Source organism: Mizuhopecten yessoensis, unplaced genomic scaffold, assembly GCF_002113885.1.
Source record: "Mizuhopecten yessoensis strain PY_sf001 unplaced genomic scaffold, ASM211388v2 scaffold716279, whole genome shotgun sequence".
Taxonomy (NCBI): domain Eukaryota; kingdom Metazoa; phylum Mollusca; class Bivalvia; order Pectinida; family Pectinidae; genus Mizuhopecten; species Mizuhopecten yessoensis.
Window position 1 is genome coordinate 450,859 of NW_018480037.1, and position 17,249 is coordinate 468,107.

Consider the following 17,249-nt stretch of genomic DNA (forward strand, 5'->3'; position numbering starts at 1 on the left):
AATTATCTCCCCTTGTTTCCGGTATTGCGCAATCACAACATACAATCGAACTTTGAACGAGTCGGCGGTCAAGTGTTCGTAGCTGTTCCTAAGTGATCCAGTCTGATAAATAGGCCTAGTGAGTATTATGCTTTATGTAAAGTAGAATATATCCGAAAAGCTAACATGATGCATTTTTAGGGGACCATAGGTAAAGTAAAACAAGTAAAGTTTGCCGGGTAAACCACAGGGACCTGAGAATATGTTACAGCTACATGTACATATTATGTATATTGGACCTAAACTACGGTGTTTAGAGTAATTTCACACGGGGGGGTTAGATCATTTTTCGGTAAAAATGCCACCCTCAATGATGAATATACCCCCAAACGTGTAAAATTACTCATTAGTTTAGGCACAGGGGCTTGTATAAACTTATATGATAAAATTAGCTAGAAAATACCTATAAATAAACACTATAAGAAGGCAGTACCCAAATCGGATCACTTTTTGCAAAAATACTTATAAATAAATAAATATGTCAACAAATATCAGTCATAACAAGAGGTCAATTGGACCTGTATTGCTCACGTGGTTTTATATTTAAGTCATTACAACTGAATGCATTAGTACATCTTTATATGAAATTTCCTCAAAACCAGACAAGATCTATATGTTCTAACCCAACTGGGACCACAATATCTGACTTTCAACTAATCAGAGGCCTCCATTGAGATGCCATGTTAACAGATTTTGAAATAAGTAATATGTCATATTACAGGGTGTAATTGGACAATGCTTTAATTTTCATTCAACTATAAGCTTTTATAGACCTAGAAACCAATTTTTAACAATTTAAGAACTACACCATAGAATATGATAATCTAGCTGTACAATTTCTTAGGACCGCAGGGGTCAAATCGACCTCATTCAAAAAAGAAATGTCTGTTCTTTCTCAATAATGTTTTTGACCAAATTTTGTACAATCAATCCACTCAGGCAATTAGGAGATATTAGCGTTTTATATGAAATTTCCTCAAAACCAGACAAGATCTATGTTCTAACCGGTTCTGGGTTGTTTTGCACTAGTTTTTTCGCCCTAAAACAAAAATATCTGGGGCGAAACATTGTTTGGTATTGCATTTTTTTGTCTTTTAATTTTAGTAGTTTTAAGTCACAAATTAAGTCTTCTTAGTCTTCCATATCATTAAAATCAATTTCATAAAAAAAGTGTTTGTCTTGTTTTTAAGCGAGTGTGACAAACGGCAGCTGTGAAAAGCTGACTCCGCTCTCACATACTCTACATGAAATATACCTAACAGTAACACCAATGTAGATCGAAAGTCATCAATAAGTTTAGTTGATATTCTTCAATATTAATTATTATATTAACGTATCATGGGACCACAATATCTGACTTCCAACTAATCAGGGGCCTCCATTGAGTTGGCATGTTAACAGATTTTGGAATAAGTAATATGTTATATTACAGGGTGTAATTAGACAATACTTTAATTTTCATTCAACTATAAGCTTTTATAAACCTAGAAACCAATTTTTAACGATTTATGAAAACTACACCTTAGAATATGATAATCTAGCTGTACCATTTCTTAGGACCGCAGGGGTCAAATCAACCTCATTCAATTAAGAAATGTTTGTTCTTCCTCAATAATGTTTTTGACCAAATATTGTACAATCCTCTCTGGCAATTAGGGGGTATTATCGTCTTAAAGCAAAATATTAGATAATTTTCCTCTTTGTAGGGCCCGGCCTTTCTATCCCCAGGGGTCGAACCAGCCTCATTTATTTAGGAAATGATTGCCCACCCCCAATGAAGTTTCAGAGCAAATTTGGTTAAAATCGTTTAGGAGGAGATGCGTTTTAAAGCAAGATTTTAGCTAAGTATCCATTCAGGGCCCTCCCCCCCTGGCCTCAGGGGTCGAACCAACCTCATTTATTTAAGAAATGATTGCAATCCCTTACTGATGCTTCAGACTGAATTTGGTTGAAATCCTCTCTGGCGTTTAGCAGGAGATGCATTTTAAAGCAAATTTAGCTAAGTTCCCATTCAAGGCCCCGCCCCCCTGGCCTCAGGGGTCGAACCAAACTCATATATATAAGAAATGATTGCCTTCCACTAGTGATGCTTTAGACTAAATTTGGTTGAAATCCTCTCTGGTGTTTAGGAAGAGATGCGTTTTAAAGCAAATTTAGCTAAGTTCCCCTTCATGGCCCTGACCTAAGGGGTCGAACCAACCTCATTTATTTAAGAAATGATTGCCCGTCCCTATTGATGCTTCAGTCCAAATTTGGTGGAAAACCTCATTTAGGAGGAGTTAGGTTTTAAAGAAAAAGTTGACGAAGGACAACGAACGACTGACAATGGATGCTGGGCCACGGCATAAGCTCACTATGGTGATGTAGTCTTAGAATAGATATCCATGAACCATTTTTTGTCTACAGATGATTAGTTTTTAAGTTCAAATAGCACAAGAAAACGTAATTCAAACTCCAATGTCAGTGTTTTGATCACGTTTAAAAAAGATGGCGCGTGTGACAACTATGCATTCTGTTTTGGACTATAGGAATAAATTCACACTATAGAAATACTTGTTGACTTTGTCATATAAATTCTTAAGGTCATCATAAAATGCTAATATGCTGCCAAAAATTATTCATTTGAAGCATAAGATACTGCAAAATTCAAGCCTTGATCCAATTTGGGTCCTGACATTCGCATAAACTGGAGACGCTGATTGGTGACTTCAGAGCGTTCTATAAATATCACAAGTGAGCCCCGGGTGCTAATTTCGTTTGTAAGAACACCCATCGATATTCTTCCTTTGATACAACCATAAATGAATATAATTCCTGTTCAGATTTTTTTCAATGATTTAATAAAATGATGGTTTGGTGATCCGATTTGGGTACTGTCACCTTATAGGTATTTCTAGCTATCATATAAGTCTCTACAAGCCCCTGTGGTTTAGGTCCAAATAAAGCTGTAACAAATTCTCAGGTACCCGTGGTAAGAACCGTTACCACTGCATGTAACAATATAATAGATGGGCTGGCTGTACATGTATATCCCGGTATGATATAATAGGCGGATTGGCCATGGCTAAACACTCGGGCACACAGGCGTCCAGGGTTGGATCCCCAAAGTCGTTGTATACATGGAATATTCAGAAAAAGTGTTTTTCTTCTACCCACACAACTCCAACAACTGGAATACAAAATGGTCTGGGGTGGGTGTTGCGGTATCTGTGCTGTAGCATTCAAGTGAGATGACACTATAAAAGATGCTGTTGGAAGTATGGTGCCACTACAAACAGAACATGATACATCTCCATATCACACCCGCAGGCATACACACATGTAGGGAGATATTAGCCAGGTGGCATAGGACTAGAAGTTAGCGCCTGATAAGACAGCTCCTGTAAATTATTCAAAATTGTATTGATTAATGTATTATTTAATGTATATGTTAATTGTCTTGATGATATAAATTGCATATGTATTATAAAACACTTGAAAGTGGCTTATATTTCTAGCTAGATAGGGCACTATAATTCAAATGTTGCATATATATTTAACTGTCCTGGTATAATATAACAGATGGACTGACTGTACATGTATATCTTAGTATAATATTACAGGTTGAATTAGCTGTACATATATGTCCTGGTATAATATATAACAGAAAAACTGACAACATGTATGTCTTGGTATAAAATATTACAGATGGACTGACTGTACATGTATGTCTTGGCATAATATAACAGATAGACTGGCTGTACATGTATGTCTTGGCATAATATAACATGGACTGGCTGTACATGTATGTCTTGGTATAATATAACAGATGGAATGGCTGTACATGTATGTCTTGGCATATAATATAACAGATGGACTGGCTGTACATGTATGTCTTTGCATAATATAACAGATAGACTGGCTGTACATGTATGTCTTGGCATAATATAACAGATGGACTGGCTGTACATGCATGTCTTGGCATAATATAACAGAATGACTGACTGTACATGTATGTCTTGGCATAATATAACAGATGGACTGGCTGTTCATGTATGTCTTGGCATAATATAACATGGACTGGCTGTACATGTATGTCTTGGCATAATATAACAGATGGACTAGCTGTTCATGTATGTCTTGGCATAATATAACAGATGGACTGGTTGTTTGTTCTTATAAAAACAACAGCTGGACTACATGTAGCTGTATGTCTGGTATAATGTTCCAGATGGACTGGCTATATGTCCTGGTGGGCTGTGTAATACTTTTTCTGGTCCTGCAAATGTTCACACTATTGCAGACTGACTGTGACCTCGCTCTGACATGGATGCAACACATCGGTAAAGCTCCAGGTAACTTTAAATTTTATAACACATTTAAGTCATAATTAGTAACTTAAATGCTGTCCTAGAATAAAAAAATCGTTTAATCATAAGAAGATACATACTGATATGTCGGATGAAATAAACATAAAACATTGATTGTAAGGTGTCTTAAGCAGACAAGTCAACAGCTTGCAGAAGGATTGTATTAAATACAAAATGATTTATATATTGTATTATAATACATCAACATACCAAAATTACTATTAGGTGTACATTGTATCTTGCATGAAAAATAACAAATGAATTAATGGACCGATATATTCATTTTAAATTGCTACAGATTTAGTGTTGTAAAATGTGAACAATTCAGTTTTGACCTCAAAATTGTAACAGCAAATTAAAGGTCTGCCCACATCAAGTGTGTCAAGATCATTCTTTGTTTGTAATATCCATATTTATGTTTAACAATTTACTTCAACAGAAAGAATTGGATGAACATGCAGTTTTATATAGTGGCACTTGAGAGTATGAATCGTTTCAGGATGTCTGAAGGGAAAGGTTGTGTGGGTGACTGGAGCATCAAGTGGTATAGGAGAGGCTGTGACCCTGAAACTGGCGTCAGCAGGGTGTCGTCTGGTGTTGTCAGCTCGGCGGGAGGACAAACTTCAAACACTTAAACAGCAATGTGTAGGTCCTGAACTCTTCTATCACAGTTGAAAAAGTTATTTCCTTTCCAAATGTATGTAGTGATTAACTGATAACAACCATTTTGTTTACATTTAATAGTTGATGTCAGTGGTATATTTAATTTACTGATGTACAAGTGTTCTTCATAGAACTCCTGTGTTTCAAAAGACACCACTTTATCATATACAGTTCGTAGCAGAGTGCTTTAAAAAAGTTGGTTTCATTGTTGACATTAGCATGTTGCTACCTACTGTACTTAATTTGAACGAACACACAGTTTTTAGAACAATTCATATATCTAAACAGAAACTACAGAAGTTTATGGCAACATTTTAATGTTTCCAGAGCGAGGCTATGGTGCCCCGGGTGATTACTATAAACTACAGAAGTTTATGGCAATGTTTTAATGTTTCCAGAATGAGGCTATGGTGTCCCCAGGTTTATGGCAATGTTTTAATGTTTCCAGAGCAAGGCTATGGGGCCCCGGGTGATTACTATAAACTACAGAAGTTTATGGCAATGTTTTAATGTTTCCAGAGCGAGGCTATGGTGCCCTGGGTGATTACTATGAACTACAGAAGTTTATGGCAATGTTTTAATGTTTCCAGAGCTAGCTATGGTGCCCTGGGTGATTAATATGAACTACAGAAGTTTATGGCAATGTTTTAATGTTTCCAGAGCAAGGCTATGGTGGCCCGGGTGATTACTATAAACTACAGAAGTTTATGGCAATGTTTTGATGTTTCCAGTGCGAGGCTAGCAGTCTTGCAGGCAAAATTGGTAAGTATCTATTTAAAACGCGAGGCTATGGTGCCCCTGGTGATTACTATAAACTACAGAAGTTTATGGCAATGTTTTGATGTTTCCAGTGCGAGGCTATGGTGCCCCGGGTTTATGGCAATGTTTTAATGTTTCCAGAGCGAGGCTATGGTGCGCCGGGTGATTACCTGGTGCTTCCCCTGGACTTACTGGCCTATGACTCACACAAAGGTTTGGTGGAAACTGTGCTCAAGTACTTCAAAAAGGTACACTTCATAAATACTACCACATAATAAGTTCAGTTTTAATTCCTTCCCCTGTTTTGATTTCCAAATGTCGCTTTGCTATGAACAAGCTTATATTTACCTCTAAATTAACAGATATATTTACCTGGTACCTGTAAAATAAAACAGGTCAACATTTACCTGTACATTAACAGTTTTATATACATGTACCTGTAAATGTTGTTTGTCACATTAAGATGTCTATATTGACTGAACTTCTTTGTATCATTCAATATGAAGTTTTTTCAGTTGCAATTCAAATTCAGTTCCACATATCAAAATTAAACCTTGCAAAGACTCCCAAGTCTAGTCACATACATGTGTATGTAATATTTTTGCTTCAGTGTTATAAAGGTAGAACTAATGTATTACTTGGTCTCTGTCTATGCCCACACAGATTGACTGTCTGGTGAACAATGCAGGTCGGTCACAGAGGGCCTTGATCAGCAGAACAAGTTTTGAGGTTGACCAGCAGATGCTTGCAGTAAACACCTTGGGTCCAATATCACTGACCAAGGCTGTCCTCCCTGTTTTCATTCAACAGAATTCTGGCCAGGTGGTGGTCACTAGCAGTCTTGCAGGCAAAATTGGTAAGTATCTAGAGACAGAAGATTATTGTTACATGTGCAGTATGTGAAACATTTTGATCCCATAGCATTCTCAAAGAGATTTTAAATGTGAATACACAAAGAATTTCCTACAAAATACAGCATAAAACTCCTAATCTTTTCTTTTTCAAACAAAAGTTTCTAATGGAAAGTGATGTTACTAAAATGTTAACAGAATGATAAATTTTGTGTTATTATCAAACACTGTTATTTCAGATTGTAGTATTTCTACCGAGATTAATCTGTGCCTTGTATGACTTTATTAACTTGTCAGGTGCGCCAGGCCTCGGCTCGTATTGTGCCAGTAAACACGCCCTACATGTAAGTTCTACATCAATCCATTCACTTGCTAAATAATATATATTTACATTAATATATAACATGTAATAGAAAGTGATACAACATTCATATTCTGTCTTTCCTTTGCTGTACTACAAGTAACTAACTAGTAATAAAACATTCATCTGTTGTCTTTCCTTGACAGGGTTGGTTTGACTGTCTGCGTGTAGAGTCCGTTATGTATAATATACAAGTAACCATGGTCTGTCCTGGCCCAGTGTTCTCGGAAGCTCTGATGCACGCCTTCACTGAGGATCCCGACAAAGTATGTTTTAACAGGCTGTAGGTAATAATTTTCACTGGAGACAGCCTGTCCGACAGGTCATATTTACTAATTTTTATTCACAAATATTTTTTGAACATTTTTTCGAATCAGTGATAGTCATGGAATTAAGCATTTCAACTTGTTTTCAAATACTGAAGCATCATTGCAGTGACTAATTTTTTCTGGAACCTTTTCAAATCTTTGCAAAATTGAAATGCATGCAACGAGTAAAGCTTTGTATCAAGTTAGGAAGAAACATCAAACTATCACATGGTAAATATCTTGACAGTTTTTTGGTCTAAAGTGGTTGTATAAAAAACTGAGCATGATCAATTAATACTTGATGATGATACAGGATGTAGTCTACCTCCATTCCTAATGTCGTGTTTATTTTAAGGGATATATTGATTTTTTGTTTGCTTTGTTATTTTCAGTTTTTTTATTATCTTTATTTCAGAAATTAGGTCTGGAAATGAAATCCGATGAGAACAGGATGACAGCAGCCCGCTGTGCTCATCTTATGGCCGTAGCCATGGCTAACAACATGGATGAAGTGTGGCTAACAGCAAACCCGGAGTTATCTTTCCTTTACATGAGCCAATATCTGCCTGGCATATTTCACTGGTATGGATTTGGAGATTATGAAATCAATATCATGTTTAGATGAAACTTTTTGATGTTGAGGAGATTAAGAAATCAAATAATGGTGAAAAACATACCTTTTCATTGCTTTGTTAACTATTTGCAGGTTAGCCAAACGTCTTGGACAGAACAGATTCAAGAAGATATTGGAAGGAAACACGGACCTCCATTAGTTTGTGTTGGACACAGTCAATCTGATGGATGTGGATGATCAAATGGTACAATGACAATGATTGTATATTATATAATTGTTCAAGTGGTGTTAGACACACAATCAAGTTATTTGTTATAAAGCTAGGTTGTTGACATTTTTTTTATCAGATGATAATTTTTGTTAATAAAGTCCATAACAAATCTCTCTCTGTTTACTCGATGTAATAATAAGTGTGCAAGGAAGAAACAGAACACCTGATATTATTTGGTTACATATATTTTATATCTCAAAGCAATGTCCACTTTCTAAACATCCATTAAATAAGGCAACTATACGGTTAGTGAATGAATGTCATTTTCTCCATGATATTTGGCACTACAACAAATAGTAATAATAATAGATCTTTATTTACAGAGGTTACCTCTATTATACAAAACAGTTTCAACATCCCTCTCTCATCAACTACAAGTTATGCAAACAGATTCAATATCAGCCTCTCACCTAATGCATAAGTTATGTAAACAGATTCTCTCAACATCCGCCTCTCATCAAATGCATAAGTTATGTAAACGATATATATATATATAAAACAGTTATATAAATATAGCTCAGCTTGTGTGACACCTCGGTCACACCTTGGTCAAATAACACACCTCTCTTTAAACACCAGTGAATTCTACACATCTCTCTTTTAAAACCTTACTATCTTACTTCAGTAACTTGTAACTAAAGTCTGTTGCACTCAATCATTCAGTTAAGGATATTTGTTCCTACATCAGATCTCCTGTCAAAAAGAAAAAAACCTCTTTCATGAATGATTATTTGAGATTGGTCAATTATACGTGTTTGGTAACAAATTCTGAAATATCACACTGTACATGTACATAATGCTTGGTAAATGTAAGGGGAGATAACTCTCACTACAAATCATAAGCATAACTAATGTAGCATATATTATTAGGTACAATAAAGAGTGATACTTATGACATCAATCACATCTACACCTTGTAACCATACACTACAGAAAAGTAGGAGTCATGTTATTGCACATTTTTAAAGAAAACGTAATGGTACTTATATGTAAACATCTTAAAAAAAATCTGCTTGTCATAAAATTGACCAATCAGTCAATATCTAAGAACAAATAAATTCAATGAAAATGTAGAAATGTAATTTATTTCAGGGAAATGTCGCTTGGTGACATTGTATTTATAATTATGTCCTTTGATCTCTGTTACAGCATATTAAAATTAATACTTTTCATAATAAGAAAGAACAAAAGCCAGCTTTGGTCTCAAATTATGCATAATGTGTTGTAGCTATATTTTCATGGTATTCATTCACAAGTCAACACCTCCAGTGTATTTCAGTCACTCATGACTCTTGAAACATCTTACCAATACATAAGATCTTTAAAAGCCATCCACTGAGAGATTCTTTAAAGCCACTCATAAAATGGAACTTTCAAATAGAGTAGCTACATAATATATATAGGTCCACCTTTCAACCACTCACATACTACAAATACTCCCACTTAACACCAAACTTCACAGTATTAGAACCAGATAACCAGATCTGGGCGACAAGAATTAAGGACAGTGCCGAGTTCATTACAGTTACACTGGGGTGTAATGTCACTCGGGCGATGGAACACTGATGAAAAGTCACCAATACAGACGATTTACCCAACATACTGTGGTATTGAATTACAGCCAATATGTACCCATATACGAAGTCCATGTGAACAGATTTGTACGGGCATAAATCTATTGATAATGTGTCAACAATACTGAGTGAAATTATCAAAGTAAAATATTTGTCAATATAAAAATTTAAAACATAAAAGGATAAGTGAGACAGATACCTTACAAAATGTACTGTGACTACATACTATATAATGGGAAATGTTCACTGCTGTTTAACTTTCGCTTCCCCCCGTGTGTACTGAGGACAAAAACAACACTATGTTAATAGTAATCAAATGTGAAGGGTGAAGTTAAATTGGTCAAATGTGGACTTTACAGGCTAAGGGAGAGTGGACTTTACAGGCTATGGGAGGGTGGACTTTACAGGCTAAAGGAGAGTGGGCTTAACAGGCTAAGGGAGAGTGGGCTTAACAGGCTAAGGGAGAGTGGGCTTTACAGGCTAAGGAAGAGTGGACTTTACAGGCTAAGGGAGAGTGGACTTTACAGGCTAAGGGAGAGTGGACTTTACATGCTAAGGTAGAGTGGGCTTTACAGGCTAAGGGAGAGTGGACTTTACAGGCTAAGGGAGAGTGGACTTTACCGACTAAGGGAGAGTGGACTTTAAAGGCTAAGGGAGAGTGGACTTTACAGGCTAAGGAAGAGTGGACTTTACAGGCTGAAGGAGAGTGGGTGAAAATTTCCCGGTATACAGTACATAAGGGAACAAAATTGGGTTACTTAACAAAATGATAAAATAAACTGCTCATTGAATGTTTTTGATCTTGAGTAACTGTTGACTAGTGAATGAACCCCTCTAAACTGAACCATAATTTGGATAATGTAGATAAATGATCTTTCACACAATATTGATTTTGACAAATTCAAGTACAGAAAAAAGGGTCACTTTGAAAAATAAGGTCTGCCTGAAAAGTTACTCATCTAAAATACACATTATATTGCTGGTTTATTTGTTAACCAAATAAATACGGTTATTAAAACAAACTGTCAATGACTAGGTGAGTATGCAACAAATGGTCTGGCGCAATACCCTGTCTCAGTCAGTCCTGCTGAGGCCTATAAATCCAGCTTTCTGGTTCACAAAGTATCATAGGAAATCAACAAACTTGGATGGCTGTTGCCTACAGCAACATTATCAAAATCAAACTGAGCGCTGTAGTTCAAGAGAACCATGTGGCACCAATAAAACAGTGTATTCCTTGGGTTCATGCTAAAAAGAACGCTATGTCCATACAGATTTTGAAACTTGAGACACATTTGAGACACATTTCTAGCACAGTAAGGATACTGGTTAACATGTTTCAATTTTTACTCTTCAATTGATCACATTGTTTTTGGGGATGAACAATTCCATAATTAACATAAAAAATATACAAAGTTGTGCCAAATTTTGATTGTAAATGTCGCCATATTGATGTTTCACTGATTTAAATTTTCATTTTGCCATTTTTTCCCATATACAATGTAGTTTAAGTCTAAAAATAGATACAGCTAGTCACAAAATAGATCAAATACATGATACAATTGATTTTCTTTTTATCTTAGAGTTTAAATAATTTGTAAATGAAATTAAGAATATCTTATTACATGAATACATTTGTAATTTGATTGTGGTTGTATATTGGCAAATTCAAATTGAGCATTGAATGGAAGAATAACATGGTAAGATTTAATTGACACTTTGATATTACGCCTTAAGATTACAGTGATACATGATCTAAAATATGATTGCACTAATTGAGATTAATTTGGCAACACTGAATATTTTGATACTAGTACGACGATAGTTATTCTGTTACACTACAATACCTAACCAGAAGCTCAATCCATCAGACAAATAGTTTACACGATCCCATGGCTAAGTATTAGACACTACAACCACTATATGGAAGCAAACAGTACTATCTTAGGTGGGAGTGTCTTTACATATTGCATAAGGGTGGAGTTACTTAATGTCATTGCATATCCGTTGTTCCCTGCTCCACAGACACTTTGTATGTCATATATCACAAATTACACATACACAGGCCCAGCTCTGGGCGTCCTACAGATACATCCACAGGCCCAGCTCTGGGTGTCCTACAGATACATCCACAGGCCCAGCTCTGGGCGTCCTACAGATACATCCACAGGCCCAGCTCTGGGTGTCCTACAGATACATACACAGAACATACATGTATCACACTTTTTACTTGAGAAGCTTTCAGCATATTTCTCATTTAATCCTCATACTGTCTTTGATTTATCACACAAATCTGGGTAAACAGCAGATGGTTGTCTCCCTTTGGTCCCAGATCACGTCATCCTATCACAAACAGAGATTCTGCCATTTGATCAAACTATTGCACAATTTATCACCCACAATCCTTCTGAACAGGAAACAGAGATTGTACTCTCGTCATCTTGTCATACACAGATCTAAGATTCCTTTCCTTTCATACAAGACTATGCCATCTTCTTTTTTGTCATACAACATCTTACAAATTACACTATATCTGAAATCCATTTTGTATTGCACACAAGAATTTGATGACCTTGTTTCTATACCTAACAGTCGGTACAAGGTCAACATCTTCCTGCTAGATCCCATGTCCATGTGATTCTACCCAGCAATCTCTGTAATGTAGTATCAGGTCCCTTTCTATCATAAAAGAGATTGATCCTTAGAAATAACAGATTTTTTTATGAGCCCTGCACACGATCCCAAGACATACACGTATCTGCTAGATCTACATTGGAAGTCCTTTCATACACAATTTTTAAGTCCAGTGCAAAAGATCCCATCATACAAGTGTCAGTTTGATCTTTGTAAAAGATTGTATCATACAAATGTTTGTATGATCCATGTAAAAGCTCCTATCATACAAGAGTTTGTATGATCTGTGTAGGTGAGTCATCAAAGAAGACGGCTGACATCCTATTCATGTCGTGTAATGGGTTCTCTGGTTGGCGAGGTAAAATAAGGAATCTTGCCTGTAGCTCCTCAATATAATCCTTAATAAGATGTGCAATTTCAAATGCCTGCAAAAAAAAATTTGAAGTAGTTAAATATTTGCCATCTTCATACGACTTGCATGATGTTTTCATTAGACATTTAATGAAGTAATAATAATGAGTGGAAATTTCACTATAATTGAAAGACCAGTGTATTTGTCACAAAATAAAACATTTCAAATGTTAAAATGTGGCAATAAAGGTGTAGTTTAAATAACATACTAGCTACATAAATAAATCTAAAGTCTGATATCACCTCTCAAGATGTTACAGTAGGCTTACCTGATTGGTACTAAACATTAATTTGTTGTTAAAATGTGGCAATAAAGGTGTAGTTTAAATAACATACTAGCTACATAAATAAATCTAAAGTCTGATATCACCTCTCAAGACGTTACAGTAGGCTTACCTGATTGGTACTAAACATATATTTGTTGCCCTTGGCAACGTGGCCGACAATGATCATGATACTCTTCATTGCAGGACTAGAATGGACTACTTCTGAGAACTCGTACGATGCAATCAGTTTCTGTAAACCAAACAAATATTTCTGACAATCTGTTTTTTCAGTGAAAGTAGGTGTTCAAATATCACCGATGCCTGTTGTGACTTTCAACACTTGAAATAGCACAATAACAATCAAATGTAAGAAAGTCTATCTTGAAGAATTTAATATCATCAATGGTAGAGTCAACATAGAATTAAACAGGTTTATTTACAAATCAAACACATTTGAAGAAGCTAGTCTGGCCCCACATTTGTTATCAAAAATCTCAAGTCTTGTAATTTTCCTCAACTTCAAAAATTTCTAATTGAGATTACCATTGACTTAACATTGTTTAGGATTCCCCTCAACTTTGGGATACAAGTGTGGCCAGAACCAACACATGCCATCACATGTACAATACTAGGACAAGTGGAATAGCCCTAATTTATGATCTGTAGTAGGTAGATGTTTAACTTATAACGTTGAGAATGTGGAATGAACAACTTACAAAACTGATGATCTCCAATATATGGATCCCCTGTTGATGGACAGCCAGCAGCATGTTCTTTGGCAAGGAGGAGGTGTAATTTTGCTGAATCAAGAGAATATTACACCAAATAAATAATGAGTAACTGTTGTGTAAATGTGACCTTTCACCACTTTTAAATGTACAATGTACTCTAGCCTACAAAATGTTACATTTCTATGTTGAAATACGATGCATTATAAAATAAACTACAGAAACAAGTAAACCTAAGTGTATTATACTACAGTGCCTTTTTTATATGTCCTATCCTACTGAGTGAAACCACACAGGTTTTTATGTATTTACTGTTTCAAAGCAGCAGATAAGGTTAAATCTTATTTTAAACAAATATTTATCCTGCAATCAGCATCATCAAATCAATTACTGCTGTATTTTAGACACTTGCTCAATATACATGTACTAGGTAGCTTCAGAACTCCAGCCATCATCAATTTTTTGTTACTCTCTAAATTTACTTGTTTTACAATAATTTTCAGTCTCACCAGTCAATACAATATTTAAGTACCAGTCCTCTGAACATTAATACAGGCCTGTAGAGCTGTCACCAAAGCTCTCCACTAAAATGTATCAAACTAATAGGTCTGTCCCTGATATTTATTGAGAACTGTTCTGTCTGTTTTGATGAAAAGGTTCCTGATGGTATCCTCGTCTGATACTTACAAATACTTGGAAGATGGTGGCTCCAAACAGTGGCCAGGACTTGAGTAGTTCAATAAAAGCGAGCATAGCTTGGCCTGGTGTCATGTTCATCACTGCCTTGTGTGCCACTGCGATGTCCTCGACCTTCACCTCGGTACGCATGTCTCGCGGCAGGATACGGATCACCGAACTGATGGTTAACGGTACAACATTACATGGCATGACTATATGACAGATAAATATTTTTAGTTTTTCCTACACAAAGCAATTCACTGGACAATACATAATTCAGTAAAATTGAGGTGTGATAATTGTGCAAGTTCAGTAGCATCAAAGCTTTTTTTCAGCAAAACTTAATCAGGAACAAGATTTTATCCTGAACACATTATATGAATGAAGTTTATTTTTTTAAAAATGTTTTGCCTTTCTTTGATTTCTACCAAAGTTGTGACGTAAACGGTTCACATCAAAATATTCCTAAAGCATTTGGGTAAAGTGATTTTTTTCATTTCCCTACATAATTATACAGTAATTTTCCAAACAGAATCACTGGAGCTTTTCTGTACAATAACAATGAAGACTAAGAGGAGGTACTTGGCAAAAGTGATTTCAGTAACTTGTGTGAGGTTAAATACAGAACATTATACAGTCATGCTATATATGGTGATAACCTAGTCATATATGCTTATGTATACCTGTAGTCAATTTCAGCGCACTTCATGTCATCCATTTCTGACTGAATTTTCAAGGCACATAACTGGACCTGAAATAATTTGAGACACATGTTGATTTAACTACATTGCAAACAGACATGTAAATATGTGATCAGAAAGGGGATGTAATTCTTTAGGAAAAAAGTTTTGGAAATTGGATCATTTAGAAACATTTTCCTGATACACTGTAATTATACTTCCGATGAAACCACTATCAGATCTGGTATACTAACATCACCTCCTATGAAATGTCCATCAAACTTGCTTCTGACAATCTCAAAAGTAACACAGTTTTGTAGGTACCAGGTGTTGTTTTTCTATACTTTTTGTACTTTCCTTTTTATATAGAATGACTCAACAAAATGAGGAACTGGTAAGTTTCCCTTAACTTGGCATGATATTTTGATAAATGGGAAAACCAGCTACAGCTATACAAGTATTTTCAACATCCAAAGAGGGGAGTAGTCATGTACTTACAGCGTCTATAGAGGATAACGGAAGCCTGTGTTCAAACATGTCCTCTATGAGCTGATGGAAGACAAGGTCACACTCGACTGGGTCCAGTGGGTTGATGTATGGGTCTATGTACAGGCGTTTCTGTAAGTAATACGACATGGCTACATCAATACAGTGTACACTATATAGGCGGGTGGATGACGAATTCTATCAGTGTACAGTATATACAGTAGATGGGTGGATGACGAATTCTATCAGTGTACACTACAGGGGCGGATCCAGGATTTCCTAAAAGGGGGGGGGCCGAGAATTGTTTCTCAATAGTCAACGGTGTGCTGCGAAAGGCAGCAGCCCGAGCGCGTAGCACGAGGAGGGGGAGGATACAGAGCCCCTCCCCGTAAGGGGGGTTTGGGGGATCTCCCCCCCCAAAAAATGTGTTTTCTAGAACGTCTCAGAAGTGATTTCCCGTGTTCTGAGGATTGTTTTTATGTTTAATTAACAAGAAGTAAAAAACATATTTTAAGTATGGCCCAAGACTTTTTTTGTGTACTGGAAAGAAAATTAAAGTTTCGTNCAGGGGCGGATCCAGGATTTCCTAAAAGGGGGGGGGCCGAGAATTGTTTCTCAATAGTCAACGGTGTGCTGCGAAAGGCAGCAGCCCGAGCGCGTAGCACGAGGAGGGGGAGGATACAGAGCCCCTCCCCGTAAGGGGGGTTTGGGGGATCTCCCCCCCCAAAAAATGTGTTTTCTAGAACGTCTCAGAAGTGATTTCCCGTGTTCTGAGGATTGTTTTTATGTTTAATTAACAAGAAGTAAAAAACATATTTTAAGTATGGCCCAAGACTTTTTTTGTGTACTGGAAAGAAAATTAAAGTTTCGTTTCAAATTCTCTATCAACAGCGTGTTTTAGAAGTCAGATGTTATTATTATAGGGGCAACCTGGTGATGACAAATGTATGAATCCACAGGGGGCTTGTTCATTATTACCTTATTTGGCGTCCCGCCCGCATTGTACGTTTGTCGTACAAAAGAACAAATAACACCATAACATCGTTGTTGTTTAATTAATGAGTTACTCATGGCATCACTAAGTTGCTAAACAAACGGTAAGTTCAAATCAGTGCAACATCCAAGGCTACTAGCTATATACAGGGGCGTTTCTAGGATATTTGAAAGAGGGGATGTAGAATAAAATCTGTTGCCGAGCAGAGCGATGCGAAAAAAGTTTTGGACCTTTTTTTGCTAAAAAACATAAAATAATTGACTTGGAGCATGTATATTTTATAGTTGAAGTGTCATGGTTTGACATTTTTTTTTATCAGAGTATGTCTTTAATTAATGAATATGATAAATTGCCATATTCAATACAATATTAGCAGATTACGTTAAAAAAAAAAACTTTATTTTTTTTGAAAAGGGGGGTGGGGGCGTACGCCCATTACGCCCTCACCTGGACCCGCCCCTGATATAGTCTCGCGTTTTATAATTGTTGACTAATTCACTACTGTAAACAATGATATATCTGAAATGTCCACGCTGATTAACTCGTGTAAGGGCGTGCATATTACCAACGGTGGTACATTTGCTAAGCTATCTGGTTAAAATGGTACAACTTAGGAGGCACAT

General features: G+C 36.2%; 2 protein-coding genes across 2 annotated transcripts in view; one reads left to right on the forward strand and one right to left on the reverse strand.

Annotated features, from left to right (window-relative positions):
* Nucleotides 1–13: 13 nt before the first annotated feature.
* On the forward strand, nt 14–10,341 carry LOC110442567 (dehydrogenase/reductase SDR family member 7-like). The gene is made up of 9 exons (XM_021486234.1): nt 14–118; nt 4,250–4,373; nt 4,888–5,037; nt 5,952–6,058; nt 6,474–6,666; nt 6,959–7,005; nt 7,169–7,288; nt 7,746–7,912; nt 8,037–10,341. The coding sequence occupies exons 2-9, from the start codon at nt 4,250–4,252 to the stop codon at nt 8,101–8,103; spliced, it is 975 nt and encodes a 324-aa protein (XP_021341909.1). The 5' UTR covers nt 14–118; the 3' UTR covers nt 8,104–10,341.
* Nucleotides 8,345–17,249, reverse strand: part of LOC110442565 (myosin-I heavy chain-like) — a gene marked incomplete in the record, with an annotated part of 108,068 nt that continues 99,163 nt past the window's right edge. The window contains 6 exon segments of the mRNA XM_021486232.1: nt 8,345–12,808; nt 13,191–13,310; nt 13,777–13,860; nt 14,476–14,644; nt 15,150–15,217; nt 15,645–15,764. Coding sequence (XP_021341907.1) covers nt 12,647–12,808; nt 13,191–13,310; nt 13,777–13,860; nt 14,476–14,644; nt 15,150–15,217; nt 15,645–15,764 — 723 coding nt within the window.